The following is a 16,258-nucleotide window of genomic DNA, read 5'->3' on the forward strand; positions in this document are numbered from 1 at the left end:
CAGAATCATCAATGAAGAGGGAGCCAGAAATGCCCGGCGGGAGACAGGCCATTATAGGGTTCTTGGTGATGGCAAAGAGGATGACGCTCAGGACAGTATCCTGAGGCACACCATTTTCCTTTACCATGGGTAAAGGTGTCCGACAAAGCAGAACCCACTCACACCTTGAAAACTCTATCTTTAAAAAATTCCTGGAGGAAACAGGGCTAGCGGCCATGGAAGCCCCAAGTGTGAAAAGTAGGGAGGATACCAGTTCTCCAGCAGTGTTGTAGGCCTTCTCCAAATCTAAAAACATGGCCACAGTCTGGGATTTCCACAGAAAACTGTTTATGACATGGGTGGACAAAGTAATAAGATGTTCAACTGCAGAATGCCAAGCTCAAAATCCACATTGTATATTCATCAGTAAATTACGGAAATCGAGCCACCATTCCATCCGGGCATGAATTATATGTTCCATTACCTAGCAAACACAGCTGGTGAGAGAGATGGGTTGGTAGCTAGAAGGGAGGTTTTGGTCCTTGCAAGTCTTAGATATGGGTATGATGGTTGGTTCACACCAACATCCAGGAAATGTCCCCACTGCCCAGGTGATGTGTTAAGCAGAAAGTGCTTGCCCACAAGAGAAATGTGCTGCAACATCTGAATTTTGGCGGCATCTGGCCCTGGGGTGGAGGATGAGAATAAACTGAGAGCATCATTAGCTCCCTCATAGTAAAGATGGCACTGTAGTACTCAAAATTCAGAGAAGAAAAGGGTATCACCTGAGCCGTCTCTGCTTGCTTCTGATGGAGGAAGGCAGGGTGACTGTGGGAAGAGCTTGAAATGTCCACAAAATGGTGGCCCAAGGTGTTGGGAGATAGATGACATCATTTGCTACTGTCAGGGTGGAAATTGGGGAATGGATCTTGATCCCCAGAGCGCTGTCAGAGATTGGCCCACATGATGGGGGAAGTGGTGGAACTGTTAAAAAAGCTAGTGAATGAAATCCAGCTAGCTTATTTGCTATCCCAAATAATGCAATTACATGGTGCACGCATTCATTTATAATGAAAAATGTGGAGAGTATGTCTCCATGTGCGAATTGCATCACGGCATGCCTCAGTCCACCAAACGACTGGGACATGACATGGTAAAGAGGAATTGTGAGGAATGGAACATTCTGCAGCAGTAAGGGTAATGTTTGTGAGATATTCCACCTGGTCATCACAACTAGGTAAATCTTGTTCTTTGAAGGTCGCCAGGGAGGATTAAAGCTGCCAGTCAGCCTTAGTATGCTGCCAATAGGTGATCACGCAGGTGGGGCAGGAGTCAGCAAATGGGTAGCATGTGGGAAATGGTCGCTCAAGTAGGTGTCTGAAAGAACAGACCACTCAAGGCGATGAGCACTGGGCAGTGCACAAGGATAGGCCCAAATGGGAATAGGTGTGTGAGAAGTCAGAAAGGAAAGTGGGTGCTCCTGTGTTAAGGCAGAAGAGGTTAAGTTGGTTAAGATCAGACAAGAGGGCCTCTCTCTGAGAGGTCCTGGGAGAACCCCATAGGGGACAATACGCATTAAAGTCAGCATGTAGCAAATATGGGGAAGATGGCTGCCCAATAAGCTGAAGGAAGTCTGCCCTGGTGACGTCGAATGATGGAGGGACATAAATGGTACAGAGGGAAAAAGTCGGGTGGGGAAGGAAAAGAAACAGCAACATCTTGAAGATGGGTAGTCAGGGAGACGAGTTGACTATGAATGTCATCCCATATGAGCAGCATGATGCCCCCACGAGATGGAATGCTGACCTGAGGGAGGAGGTCAGACCAAACCAGAAATCAATGTGAAAGCTCAAATTGGTCGTGAGGAAGCAATTTCATTTTCTGAAGGCAGAGTACAAGGGACCTGCGATGTTAAAAGCAGCCGTAAATCCTCTTTGTGGCACTGAAGACCACGAAAGTTCCATTAGAGGAGAGTCATGATGAGGAAGAGACATAGGGGTGTCACCTTGGTGGCTGCCAAGTGACAGACTGTGAAGATTAGTTGGCACATGGCACAGAAGCAGGAGAATCCTGCTCCATGGGATCCACAGAAGCATCCTCTTGCATGTGCTCTTGGTCTGTGGAGTCTAACGCTGAAAAACAGTTGGTGGTGTGCACCAGTGACACGGAGGCCAGCCAAGCTAAGGTATCACACGGAAACACTGTCAAAGACGATGATCTTCAAGTTGACAAAGGATACGACCATTTGCCTTTGATGGACTACTTCGAGGTTTTCCGGTCAGAGGAAGACCTGGGTGGTGTTTGGTGGAGGGACAGAGGAAGTCTTCATAGGAGTACTACTCCTGTCCTTTCTGGCCTGCCAGTTGTGTAGCTGGTGGGTTCACCCCTTGAGGCGTGAGTTTGATGGCTTGTTGCACAGCTGGACAAGGGGGTGGTGATGCTACATTGACCCTGAACAATTTTACAACCTCAGAGCTGAATTTGAGGTCAATATGTCTGTGTTGCCATGTCCTTCATGGAGCAAGGGGTAACAAGAACAAAACTATAGGTGTCAGGCAGGAGAATGCAGGGATGATAACTACCAATAACTTGCGAGCAACTAGGTAAGGCACTTTTTCCTTTACCCAGATCTCTGACAGCCCACTCATCAAGATACATGGGACAATCCCGAGAGGAGACGGCATGCCTACGTTTGCACTTGATACAGCACAAAAGGGTGGTGGACAATCCCTACCACAGGTTACACATTTCATTGGGTGTCGACAAGACATTCTAGTGCGGTTGAAATGATGACACTGGTAGCAGCACATTGGGTTTGTAATGTACGGTCAGACTGTGATAATTTTATAGCCTGCTTTGATCTTGGACAGAAGCACCACTTTATCAAAGGTGAGAAAAAAGAGTGCGAGTGGGCACTAAGGAGGAATCTACCTTTTTCATTATACGATGGATGGCAAGGACACCTTGATCAGAGAGGTAAGATTGGATTTTGGCCTCAGACCATCAAGCAGCCTAGTGTAAATAACACCACAGGAAAAATTCAGAGTTTTGTGGGCCTGGATACGAACACTAGCTGTGGAGAAGCAAGGCAGCAAGCATTTGTTGTTCTTGAGAATCATAATTAGTCTCCTACAGCAAAGTGCCATTCCATAAATGAGCGCACGATTTCACAGGGCCAGCAATTGCATCAACACCTTTCTGAATAATGAACAGATTTATTGTAGTGAAGGACTGACCATCTTCAGTGAGAGAGACCATGAGGAACCATGGTGCAGTGGCAAGGATCTCTGAATCATTAGCGTCATTACATTTATGTTTCATAGACATTGATTGGGAAGATGATTGGTTCATCGCGAGAAAATCCCCCATGATTGCCAGCGTTTCTGATGGTGTGCTCCTTCCAACTGGTAGCCCCCTTCACAAGGGGGGGGGGGGGGGGGGGGGTGCATCTTCCTTAGGTGATTGTTTACACATCAGATAACACCTACAGCTCAGGAAATCACCCCTCCCTGGGCTCGGCCTGTACCAGTGGGTATGTAAAAACTCTACCTGTCAATCTGTGGATGGGAATTATGCTTTACCCAGTCACCTGTTACATGTCAGATGCATGGGCTGACCTTCAGGAGCACACAGGGAGGAAGATGAAAAATAGGAATGCCAAACACCAAAGCGGAGGAACTAGAGGAGAAGGGAAACAAAGAAAGGAAAAGGGAGCAAAAGACAAAGATGATACTGTTCTTCAGTCAGAGACAGACAATGCAGAACATTCCCAATAACACCTCAGACATGTTCCCCAATGGAGGGGAAAAAGAATAGCAAAAGGACAGACATGTAGCATGGAAGGGAAAAGATGCTGCAAAGGCTGGGGCCCCGTGGTGGCCAAGCATGAACCTGCCAAAGAGTGGTGAGCCCCCTGGGAGGTTGCATGTCTGAGTATGCCTTACACAAGTGGGCAGCAGCAGACGCCCCTGAAGTTGCCAACTAGAGACTGTTTTACCTCAACAGGCATTCACCTCATCAGCATGTGGTTGAGGGTTTTCTTGTACAGGTTTGTTCTTTCCTCACAGTGAAGGTGGTCATGCCAAGGCCCCCATTCTCTGAAATGCACAACATTAGGTTGCTATGCTGAATGATGGTCCTTTAAGTATGCCCTGAGTTTATGGCAGAAGAGGTCTGCTTGCGCTGCTCAATCTGCAGCTCAGGAAATTGCAGGTTGTTTTGCCTGTGTCCCACCATGGCTGGCAGAGCTTCCTGTGGAGAAGGAAGTACATTCCCTTCACTTAGATGTAGTGAATGCTCTGTCAGGCACCTCCATTGAGGCCTGTCCATCTTGTGTAGCCCTGACAGTAGCTATGCTATAACCAGCATCGCTCTCAGCATCACTGAGGCACACAAAGCATCTCACGTAACACTGAAGAAGCTTCCAATATGGCAGTACCCCCCTGGGAGTTTTCTTAATGTTCATTTTGATGATAATATGGAGTAATATTTAAGAAAATTTATCAACATTCTGAGATACTAAGTGCAAGCTTCTGTAATTAGTCAGATTGTGTCTTACAGGTCAAGCTTTCCATTACTGTAGATAATGTCCATTATCTTTGTTTATGTATGAACAAGGAGCAATAATCATTGTCAAGAAAGTGACAACTATGTAAGCAGTCAATAACTGTGGAAGGTATCAAATCATTGCACAATTCTGTAGCTGTAACCAATGCATACACTGTCAAAATGTTGAAGTTGTACAGTGTAAGCAGAAATTGCTCTAACAATTTCTTTTTAAACCACAGTGCATAACACCAAAATTGATCTGAATAGTGCTAATGCAGCAATGCATCAAAATAAATACTGCAGGAACTGCCATGCTCATAAGCTAGCATGGCCCCTAGAAGTATGAAACACACATACTTTACACCACAATTTAGGTGGCCACCAAGGTCAAAAGTATCCAAACAATTTTGCTTATTAATCACATAAAAATGTCAGTAGTTGACATCTGGGTCTTGGAATTTTCAAGTTCATGTATGTACATAAGTTTTTGTTTTCCTCAACTGTAAAGAGGGGTAGTATTTATATGAATTCATGGTTTTTGGGATGTGTGTCTGGTAGCTATATTAGCCATGTGTTTTTCTGAAATAAAAATAAAAGTATTAGACTTATGTGTTAGTTCAATACCATGCCTAAACAGAAATTAGACTGCATCTGTGCATTTCTCTACTTCTCTGATGAGAAACAATATTTTATTTCTGTATGTTAGTGTGCTTCCCAATCTCAAATTAATGTGCATTTTCATAAATTGGTGCGATTTTTCAAAAATGGTTTAATGTGTTATGTTTCAGACTGCTTTATTATGTATTTTAGATTTCAAAATCAGATTTTAAACTGTGTAACATTATCATGGGGTAGATGTTAACTCTGACCATAATTTATTGGCTACAAACTGCAGATCTAAACTATAAAACTCCAGAAAGGCAGTAAAATAAGGACATGAGATGTGGATAAACTGAAAGAATCAGATGTTGCTTAGAGTTACAGATGGAGCATTAGGCAAAGATTAACAAATATCAGAAAGGAATACAATAGAAGATGAAATAACAGATGAAATAATGAAGGCTGCACATGACCAAATAACCAAAACAGACAAGACCCAGCAACAACACAAGATAGCATATGTAAATGATGAAAGCATAAATATAAAAATGCAGTAAATGAAACAAGCAAAAGGGAATATAAACGTATAAAAATGAGAGACTAAGTGAAAAATTGGAAAGCTGGAATGGCTAGAGCAGAAATTCAAAGCTGTAGAAATATGCATAACAATAAGAAAGATGTCCTATAGGAAACTTGAAGAATCCTTTAGAAGAAAGAGAAGCATCTGTATGACTACCGAGAGCTCAGATGGCAAGTCAATAATAATTAAAGAATGGAAGGCGGAAATGTGGAAGGCATATTTAGAGGGTCCATATAATGGAAACAAAGTAGAAGCCAGTATTATAAATGTCTATATTGAGGAATGAATTGGGGGGAAGATAAGAGCAAGCAGCTGAAGCTGTGATGACAGATGTGATAGCAAGAGAGTAATGTGACAGAGACCCCTAGAATAGATTAAATTTCCCCTGAATTTGGTGAGAAAGCCATGAAAAAACTATTCCACATGATGTGCAAGACATATGGAGCAGGGGAGATACCCTCAGACTTCAAGAAGAATGTGAAGTCCAGTTCCAAAGAAGGTAGATGCTGGAAGGTGTGGATACTATCAAACCATCAGTTTAACAAGTCCCCATTGCAATATAGTGATGTGAATTAATTACAGAAGAATGGAAAAACTTGTAGAAGCCAACCTCAGGGAGATCACTTTGGGTTCTGGAGAGATGTAGAAACACGCAATGTAATACTGACCCTATAACTTATCATAGTAGATAGGTAGAAGAAAGATGAATCTACATTCATATCATTTGTAGACTTGTAGAAAAATTTAGACAATGTTGATTAAGATACACTCATTAAAACTCTGTAGCCAAGAAGGACAAAATACGGGAGCAAAAGGTTATATATAGCTTTCACTGACACTAGGCTGCCGTTACGAGTGGAAGAACATGAAAGGGAAGCAGTGGATGAGAAGGGAGTGAAACAGGGTTGTAGTTTGTCCTTTATGTTGTTTAATCTCTGCAGTGTCCAAGCAGTAAAGGAAGCCAATGAAGAATTTGGAAAAGTAATTAAAGTTCTGAGAGAGAAATCAAAAATTTTGCAGCTTGCTAATGACTTTAGTCTTTCAGAGATGTTGTATGAGCAGTTAAGCAGAATGGGTAGTGTCTTGAAAAGAGATAGTAGGATGAATATCAATGAAAGTAGAACAAATGTAATGGGATGTAGTCAAATAAGGTGATACTGATCGAATTATATTCGGAAATCAAGGAAAGTAGAAGGGTCTTGCTGTTTAGCCAGCATATAAAACGCAGTGCGGCAATATCAAGTAAGTATTTATTAAAAAAGAGGAATTTGTTAATTTTTAATATAAAGTTCAGTTTTTGTAAGACTTTTCTGAAGGTATTTGTCTTGCAGTATCTTTGTATAGTAGTGAAACATGTAAGATAAACAGTAAAAAATTGAAGCTTTTGAAATGTAGTGCTGTAGAACAATTTTGGGAACTAGATAAGTAACTAATGAGTGAGGAGGTACTGAACTGAATTGACAAAAAATTATGGCACAATTTGGCTAAAAGAAGGGACTGTTTGACAGTACACACATTGAGGCCTCAAGGAATTCTCAATTTGGTAATGACAGGAAGTGTGGGGAGGTAAGAATTTTAGGGGCAGACCAAGGCTCAGGAAGACCAGCTGTTGGTACAGAGGAGCAAGGAGAAATGGTTTCAATTTCCTACACATATTATTATTTTTGTCACCTAAAAGTAAGTTTTTTGTTCTGGATACAATGCTACTCCATCTAAATATGTACAAATAAAATTGAACTTAAATGGTAAATAATCATGATAGACATTTATCAACCATACTGTAAATTTCCTGGTATTTTATTATTTCAGGTTATATGAACCTTTTACTAAGGTAGGAGGAAAATTGTACTTATGGCAGTTGGAGGTATTTTACCATGATCATGGCCCAACGTAAAATTCATTATTAGGCACATAAAGCTTGTTTCAATAACTGCAGTGTTAATTTTGGGAGATTCAAACAAGCAAGGGGGGTAAAACAAGACCAAATTTTTAGTATACTGACAGAAGCTGAAGCTGTTGTTCAGGCTGGACTATCTGTGAGAAAAGCAGTGAAAGATTTTAATTTTTAGAAATGTTCTCTATAGAGATATTTCAGAAATTCTAAATATGATTCTTAATAAAACTGTGCAGACAAACGGATATTTAGTACTGAGGAAGAAAATGAGTTGGTTGATCACCTCATAACTGCCTCCAAAATGCACTATACATTGTCTTATATCAAGTTAAGGAAATTGGAATTTCATTATACACACACCAAAAAAAGTATTGCATTATCTTAGCTTCGAGAGTTCCGCAACCTGTACAGGAAATTTGAATACAAATCAACATTCCGTGCCTCAATAGCAGTTTGGCGTTCAGCGTAGATCCCTCAGAGTGGTTGGTGGGTCATGTTGTCCATAAACAGACCTTTTCAATCTATCCCACGCATGTTCAATAGGGCTCATGTCTGGAGAACACACTGGCCACTCGGGTCGAGCGACGACGTAATCCTGAAGTAATTCATTCGCAACATGTGAACAATGGGAGCGCAAATTGTTATCAATGAAGATGAATGCCTTGGAAATAGGCAGGTGATATGGTTACACTATTGGTCCGAGGATGGCATTTACGTATCGCACAGCCATTATGGCGCCTTCCACGACCACCAGTGCCGTATGTCAGCCCCACGTAATGCCGCCCCGAAACAGGGAACCTCCACCTTGCTGCAATTGCTGGACAGCGTGTCTAAGGTGTTCAGCCTGACCAGGTTGCCTCCAAACACGTCTCTGACAATTGTTCGGTTGAAGACAAATGTGACACTCATCGGTGAAGAAAACATGATGCCAATCCTGAGCAGTCCATTTGGAATGTTGATGAACCTATCTTTACTGCGCTGCATGATGGTGTGGTCACAAAGATGGATCCGCCATGGACATCGGGAGTGAATTTGCGCATTGTGCAGCCTATTGCACACAGTTTGTGTCACAACATGGCATCCTGTGGCTGCACAAAAAGCATTATTCAACATGGTGTTGCTGTCAATATCCACTGCAGTAGTAGCCCCTGAGTGACCTCAGTGAGGCTTATCATTGACAGTTCCTGCCTCTCTGTATCTCCTCCATGTCCAAACATCACTTTGGTTCACTCAGAGATGCATGGACAGTTCCCTTGTTGAGAACCCTTCCTGGCAGAAAGTAACAATGTGGACACAATCGAACCGCAGTATTGACCGTCTAGGCATGGTTGACCTACAGATAATATGAGATATATACCTCCTTCCTGGTGGAATGACTGAAAATCTGGAAATGATCGTCTGTCAAACCCCCCTCCATCTAATAGGTGATGTTCATAAATGGTTGTTTACATCTTTGGGCAGGTTTAGTGTCATCTCTGAAGAGTCAAAGAAAGGGCTGTGTATGTGATACAATACACACATTCAACAGCTATCTTCAGGAATTCTAGGAACCAGGGTGAAGCAAAATATTTTTTGATGTGTGTAGTACACTGCAGAATAAAAGCATCCTTCGACCATGTGGCACGATAAGGTGGCGGAAGGGGGGGGGGGGGGGGAGATGGAAGACATGGAGAAGTTGGTAACCAATGGTAACTAGACTCCATGAAATGCCACAAATTACTAAGCCTACAAAAGCCTGACTGGTATAAGGTCATCCTTGGCAGTTGCTGTGGGCTGGACATGGCAGCTCACAGGCTTACCTTAATAGCAAAATATGATTTGTAAACATCTCTATGGCAACACATGAGTTTTGGCATAACTCTTTAGACAGTTACTGTTCTCAGCTGCAGTCATTAGTGCTTTACAGTTGAAAGCTGGCAATAGCACTATGAGCTGTCACTACAGCTCATTTGCTTGATTGAGCAAGTTTTAACAGGGACAATGTTGCTATGTACTTTAACAGTTTAAAATCAATATTGGACAAACTAACACCTGAAGGAAGGAAAACTGAAGAAGAAAATTTTAGATGACTACTTCAAATAGTGATTCCAGTTCAATTTATTTCCATGGTGATAGTGAAAGTGACACTAGTGTGAATGATTTCCTGTTGCAAAGCCAAGCAGTAGAAAATAAAGTAGATTCTATTTCATTTGATGTTTGCATGCACTTACAGGAAGCACTACATTCTGGACAATGTCTTTTGATAGGAGGAAAAAAAAGAACTGCATTTTATGGAAAGATTGTTTCTGTAAAATATGGAGACCCATCTGCGAAATTTCAAAGAAAAAGAAAAGTATGTGGAATACTTGTATGACCTTTAGAAGGTAATGCAGGTTACATTTTGCAGGAACATTTTCTTACTTTACTCCCAAAACCATTATTAGGAAGGTGTGGTAAACAGATTCCACTCTTTATTTCCATGGCTATAACATCAATTAATTAATCAGAAATGGACAAAACTATGTAACAGACCTGAACAGTATGGCAATAGATATTAACTATATAGAAATGCTACCTGCACTTAAAACAATGAGTAAATTATTGCTTTTGAATGTTTATTAACGTGAATTGTCAGGCCTAATGTTTTAAACAGAGATATTTATTTATTTATTTTTATTTATTTAGTTTGTTTAGATTTTTTTGCATGGAGACATTAATATGATGGCTTTTGCAAATGTCAGGCACAGTTACAAACATAAAATTCATATAGACCTTAGCCTTACAGGTAATCAGTAAATTGATGCTTGTCAAAATACATTCCATCTTACACATATTAATACAACCAATTATTTTTTGTACATTATTTAACAGCTCTTAAACTTAACCATTTAAAATTCGATGAGTGAATTGAGAGATTTTTCAATGAAGTTTTCTTTCTGTTTTAATTTGAATCTCTCTTTATTACTGCATTTCATGGACTCTGGCAATTTATTATACCATATCAGTCCATTAGTATATGGGCTCTGGTCCGTCATCTTTAATCTTGTTCTTTGTCGGTAATAATTCTCTTTGGACCTGGTGTTGTGGTCATGTATATCACTACATTTAGTTACTTCACTTTTCTGTTAGAGAAAAAAATAATTAATTTATAAAGATACAAAGAGTATATGGTGAAGTATTTGAGTTGTCTGAAAGCATCACGGCAAGCATCTTTATAGCCTAGTCCGTGTACAATCCTTAACCCTCTTTTTTGTAGCACTAGTACTCTGTTAAGGTGAATGTCTGCAGCACAACCCCCTATTTCTATACAGTAGCTAAGATGGGGATAGTGTGTCCTGTAATACACAGTTTTAAGCATTTGGGTGAGAACTATTTTGGACAGTTGGCTAAGAAGAACAGCCTATTGCTGACTTTTTTTTCTTTTTTTTTTGCATACAGCATTAATATGACTACTTTTGTGTATGTTTATTTGGATGTTCAATTTATTACCCCAGTGCATGTTCAATAAGTTGTTCTCATAATACATGAACTGTCCACTTATTTTAAGCTTTGGCTCATTGTACAAGAAGACATTGAGCCAAATACAGGCTTTTTACAAATTATCTCTGTAAGAGCCTTTTAATAAATTTATTATGTATTGAAATGCATTTGATAGGAAGTGATGAAATGTTTAAAGAAGCAGATCAAGAACCCAATTATTGCATTTTGCTACAGTGTTGCTTTTGAACTGTAACCAATATATGACAACAAACTTTGTAACGAAGTAAATGTACTGTGAGACGTATGTCTGCACAACTATTTAAAGAGCTGTCTACAACAGGTTCTAGAGTAGACAAAACATCATACACATTACTTGCTTCTATAACAAACACCTTTCCCACAATGACAAATTTCCTCAGACTGCAATTCCAGACGACAGTGAAGGAACCTTTTTATTATCTGTGATGCAATAGCTAGGGAATTTAATTAGTTCTGAAACAGGTGACTACAATTAAGATTCTTATCAATACAAACAGCTAAGAATTTAAAGTACTCTTTTCTTCCACTGATTTTCACTTGTGTATTATTTCTAATGAAGTGTTGAAGCCTCATTCAATACATAATATCATGCACATTTTATCTGTCTATGCTGTTTCATTTTATTTGCACTGTTTCTGCAATCAGATAAAACAAGACTTTCCAGTTACCACGTAAATTGTTGGTCTGTTTGTTTTGTCAAGCAATAGTTGTCATTATTTTATTGCGAATATTCAGAGTCATCTAACCATTTTTGAGCAAATATCTACATGTACCCTTTCAAACCCTATCTCTTATCTCCAGATCAGTAGTAGTCATATTTGCAGAAAATAGAAATTATGCTTGCTGCTTTTTTGTTTTTTTATTAGGGCAAAATGAGAAGGAACGCGGTTCATATTCTAATACAAAATTTAGAAATCAGAGGAAAGTAAACTAAGGTCTTTTCTGATCCCTGGAGTCATTCATATACACAACCATTTACTGATGGGCATTGTGCTCCTAAGCATTGATTTGCAACCATCAACTAAAACCACTTTACATTCAATTTGTAGTGTAGGTTGTCAATTTTATTTGAACATTATTCCATCATCCACTTATATTTACATATAATACGGCTACTATTAATGGTAATTGATGTTGGTATCACTAATTGTGGCATTATTCTTACTATCAAATTCATTTGGGAACAAGGCAAGAGTTACAAGACACATCATCTTGTTTACTAATGCACTTTAATGTTGTAGCTATTCAGATAATATCCAATGGTGTAACTTTGGAACAAATGCAATTTTAATTCCACATTTCTTTTGCATAAACCACAGTTGCTTGAACAAACAGATTATGTAATAAATACATTAACATTGTTGTTAACTTAATTTTGTTGACAACATATGCTTAGAAATATTGAATAACCACACCCAAAATAAGAATGTGGTTAAATATTTCCAGACTGCATGAAGAGATTATGGAATTAGTAGTCAATCAGGAAAAGTCTTGTTCCAAAGCATGTAACTATTTCAGTATGAAACATCAGTAACATTTATATTACAGGAGATACAGAAAGTCTTTTTCCTTCTAATGAACATGTTAATAACTCACCGAAGAGTGACTGATTTGTTCTTTGCTTCCAGATGGATACATGTCTTTAAGGGATAACTGGCGGGCAAGTTCCAAATCACTCTGAAACTGCTTCTCTTCCAATGAAATTGGACTTTGATCAATCTCTCTTTTCTGTAACATTTTTTTATTAATTATGTCAGAACCTTAAAAATGCACTTACAAACATTCTGAACATTCTACTTTGTATTTTACTGCATGTATTTTCAATTAAGTAACTATCAACTTGTGACCTATTTGTTTCGTGATGTCAGCTTAAACCTGAATACTTCATAAGAGAATGACTGTCATATCCAATAACACTGTCATGCTGGAAAGTGCTGAAATGGAAGAGTACGTTTTTCAGTCACACACATTTTACCATTAAATAGTGCTAACTACAAGAAATGAAAATTGTACTTACAAAATTTTAGCAAAAGTACAGAAAAAATTATTTAAAAACAATTAAACTGTTTATTGCTTTGAAGTCATTAATATTACAAAAATTTTAATTTATTAAATGTAACACTCCATGATTTTGTCCACTGATTGCAAACATGTTCGAGGATCTGGACCTACACTGAGGGAAAGGTGTTAAGATCAGACAAATCACAAATCATTAACATGTACACAAAGTGCTTTATAAGTCATTAACATGTAATACCAAAGTTACCTTCAACAGAGTAAATACTCTACTGTTACATGGTTATTTTAATGTAGTCAAAACACCTCACTTATTTTGGCTTCACAAAAACTTTGGTGTAGGTCATTCTCACAGTAACTTAGTCATTCACACTGATTCACACACATAACTTGTTGCCGTCTGCTTTTGCTACTCCATTATAGTCAAGCAAATTAACAGAAAATAACACTAGGAAGTTAAGGTAGGTCACCAGCAACAACACTGATCAATCATCTCAATTAAATATTAAAAACTATTTTGTACTGGAGTACCAATCAATCCAGGAGGTACGTTGAGGAAGGAGGATGGGGAATATACAAAGAAAGCACATAGACGCTGGAATTGCTCCTCAAAACTCACTTTCCTCAATATGCTCTGCTGGACAACACAGACCAGTATGTGACCCCAGAGGGACAACAGTTCTCAGGCACTTTAAGAGAGGACTGGGAATCAGCCAAGGAGTGTGTGAACTTCAACAAAATCCAGTTGGCAGTGAGAACATTCCAACCGTGTAAGTCACCTGGCCCAGATGGAATTTTTCCAGCTCTCCTGCAACAGGCAGGAGGAAAGCTCATAAGAGCCCTAAGCGGGCTATTCAGGGTTAGCCTAGCAGTAGGAATCATTCCCAGTGCTTGGAGGGCAGTGTAAGTTGTCTTCATTCCGAAGCCAGGGAGAACTGATCATACCAAGGCTAAGGATATAAGACCAATCAGTCTGTCCTCCTCCATTCTCAAAACACTGAAAAAACTGTTTAATGTTTATTTTGGGGAGATGAGGCTAAGTAGGGTCCCTCTACACCTGAACCAGCACACATACCAACCAGGTAAATCATGTGAGACAGCTCTCCACCAACTCATTGGGAAGGTGGAAAAAGCACTTCACTTCCAAGAAATAGCCCTCTGCATCTTCCAGCATATCAAGGGGGCCTTCAGTAACATGACCTTTGATTCTATGGTAAGGGTAGCAGAGGTGCATGACCTGGGGACCCCTATATGTAGGTGGACCAGGGCCATACTTAGTGGAAGGAAGGTAGAGGCTACCATGATGAATGAAAGGCTGGTAATTAAGACCACTACAGGCTACCCACAAGGAAGAGTTGTCTCCTCTATTGTGGACTCTAGTGGTGAACCAACTGATTGAGGAACTAAGTTCTAGACAATGCTTCTGCTAAGGATACACAGATGACCTTGTCATATTAATAGTTGGCAAATTCAATGACACAATCAGGAATATGGCACAAGGAGGATTGGACATTTTGCAAAAATGATGCATTACACAGGATCTGAGAGTTAATCCTAAGAAGACTGGTGTGGTGCCATTTACGAAGAGACATAGTCAACACCCAAGTTGGAATCTAAAGCTCTTCGATGAAACTCTACCTGTGAGGTTGATAGTTAAATATCTAGGGGTAACCTTTGATGAGAAGCTAACTTGGACCCCTCACATTAAGAGCATGTGCTCCAAGGAAAAAGTACTCTAGTGAGTACTAGGAGGGCTTGTGGCAAAAACTGGGGCCTAAGCCCCAGAGCTATGCACTGGATGCACACCACAGTGGTTAGACCTGGGTCGTAGTGTGGTGGAAGAAGGTAGAACAGCGGGTTGCTGCTAGGGACCTTGCTAAGGTGCAGAGATCGGCCTGCTTAGCCATAACAGGCGGAATGAGCAGCATACCAACTGCTGGAATGGAAGCCATGGTGGATACCCCTCCACTTCACCTTTGGGTCAAGATGGAGACAGCAGCTGGGGCACACAGACTTAAAACTGGCAAAAACTGGGTCTCATTTGGATATCCAGAATCGCACACTAACATAGTGAGTGAGGTAAATATAGGAATGGCTGGGAAAATGCCTGCTGACTATATAACAACTCCCAACTGCTTCGACAAGCCTTACAACATTATAACTGGAAGTGGGGAGCAGTAGGAAAAAAACAGCTTGACACCATATGGCGGACATCGTTCGGTTCACCAATGGGTCGTAAACAGACCAAGGCATTGGGGCAGGGGTGTACAGGGTTCAGCGAAGACTGGAGAGCATCATCTCTCTGGGGAAATTGGCCTCTGTATTCCTAGCAGAAATTACTGCAATCAGGGCACGTGTGGAGGAGAATATGCATAGGTGCTACAATGACCATAGCATCTACATGTATTCAGACAGCCAGGCAGCCCTGAAATCATTGGCAGCTCCTGCAACAAGATCTAAGACTGCTGCAGATTGCCACAGGGCTCTGGTGGAGCTGGGGGAAGCAGTAGGGTAAATCTAGTGTGGGTCCCTGGCCACTCAGGGATATGTGGCAATGAACAAGCCAATAGATTAGCTAGGATGGGGTCAACAAGTCCATTTATTGGACCGGAACCTGTCCTGACAATCACAAAGGCTATGATCAAATTAAAACTACAGAACCGGCTTAGGAAACAGCACGTAGGATATTGGACCAAGGTCCATAAACAAAAACATGGTCAGTTAATGATGCCCAAGCCATGTTTTAAAAGAAGCTCTGTAATCCTCAGATTGAGCAGGAATGAGATCAAACTCATGACTGGACTGATGACTGGCCATGGGAATTTCAAAAAACACCTACACACAATGGGTATAATGGAAGAAGACCCTAAATGTAGGATCTGTGATGACGGTGAAGAGACTGCATCACACGTAATCTGCAAATGCATGGCATTGGAGAGTAAAACATACAGAATCTTTGGGACAACTAGGCCTGAAGAAGTTATGTATAACAAAAAACTGGTAGAGGGACTCCTTTCACTATTTAACGGCACTGATTGGCTTTGCTACATATACAGGGAGTGATACCACACAATAAACCGTAGTGGTGGGTCAGACCTAAGCTGTTTTAGTTTCCCTGTTAAAATCAATCAACTAAGTCCATG

At 40.3% G+C, this 16,258-nt stretch overlaps 1 protein-coding gene across 1 annotated transcript in view; it reads right to left on the reverse strand.

Annotated features, from left to right (window-relative positions):
- Positions 1-16,258, reverse strand: part of LOC126298271 (uncharacterized) — a 325,333-nt gene that overhangs the window by 122,691 nt on the left and 186,384 nt on the right. Inside the window, exon 7 of the mRNA XM_049989571.1 lies at positions 12,696-12,827. Within this exon, the coding sequence (XP_049845528.1) occupies positions 12,696-12,827 (132 nt within the window). The remainder of the gene's footprint in view (positions 1-12,695; positions 12,828-16,258) is intronic.

This window comes from Schistocerca gregaria, chromosome X, assembly GCF_023897955.1.
Source record: "Schistocerca gregaria isolate iqSchGreg1 chromosome X, iqSchGreg1.2, whole genome shotgun sequence".
Taxonomy (NCBI): domain Eukaryota; kingdom Metazoa; phylum Arthropoda; class Insecta; order Orthoptera; family Acrididae; genus Schistocerca; species Schistocerca gregaria.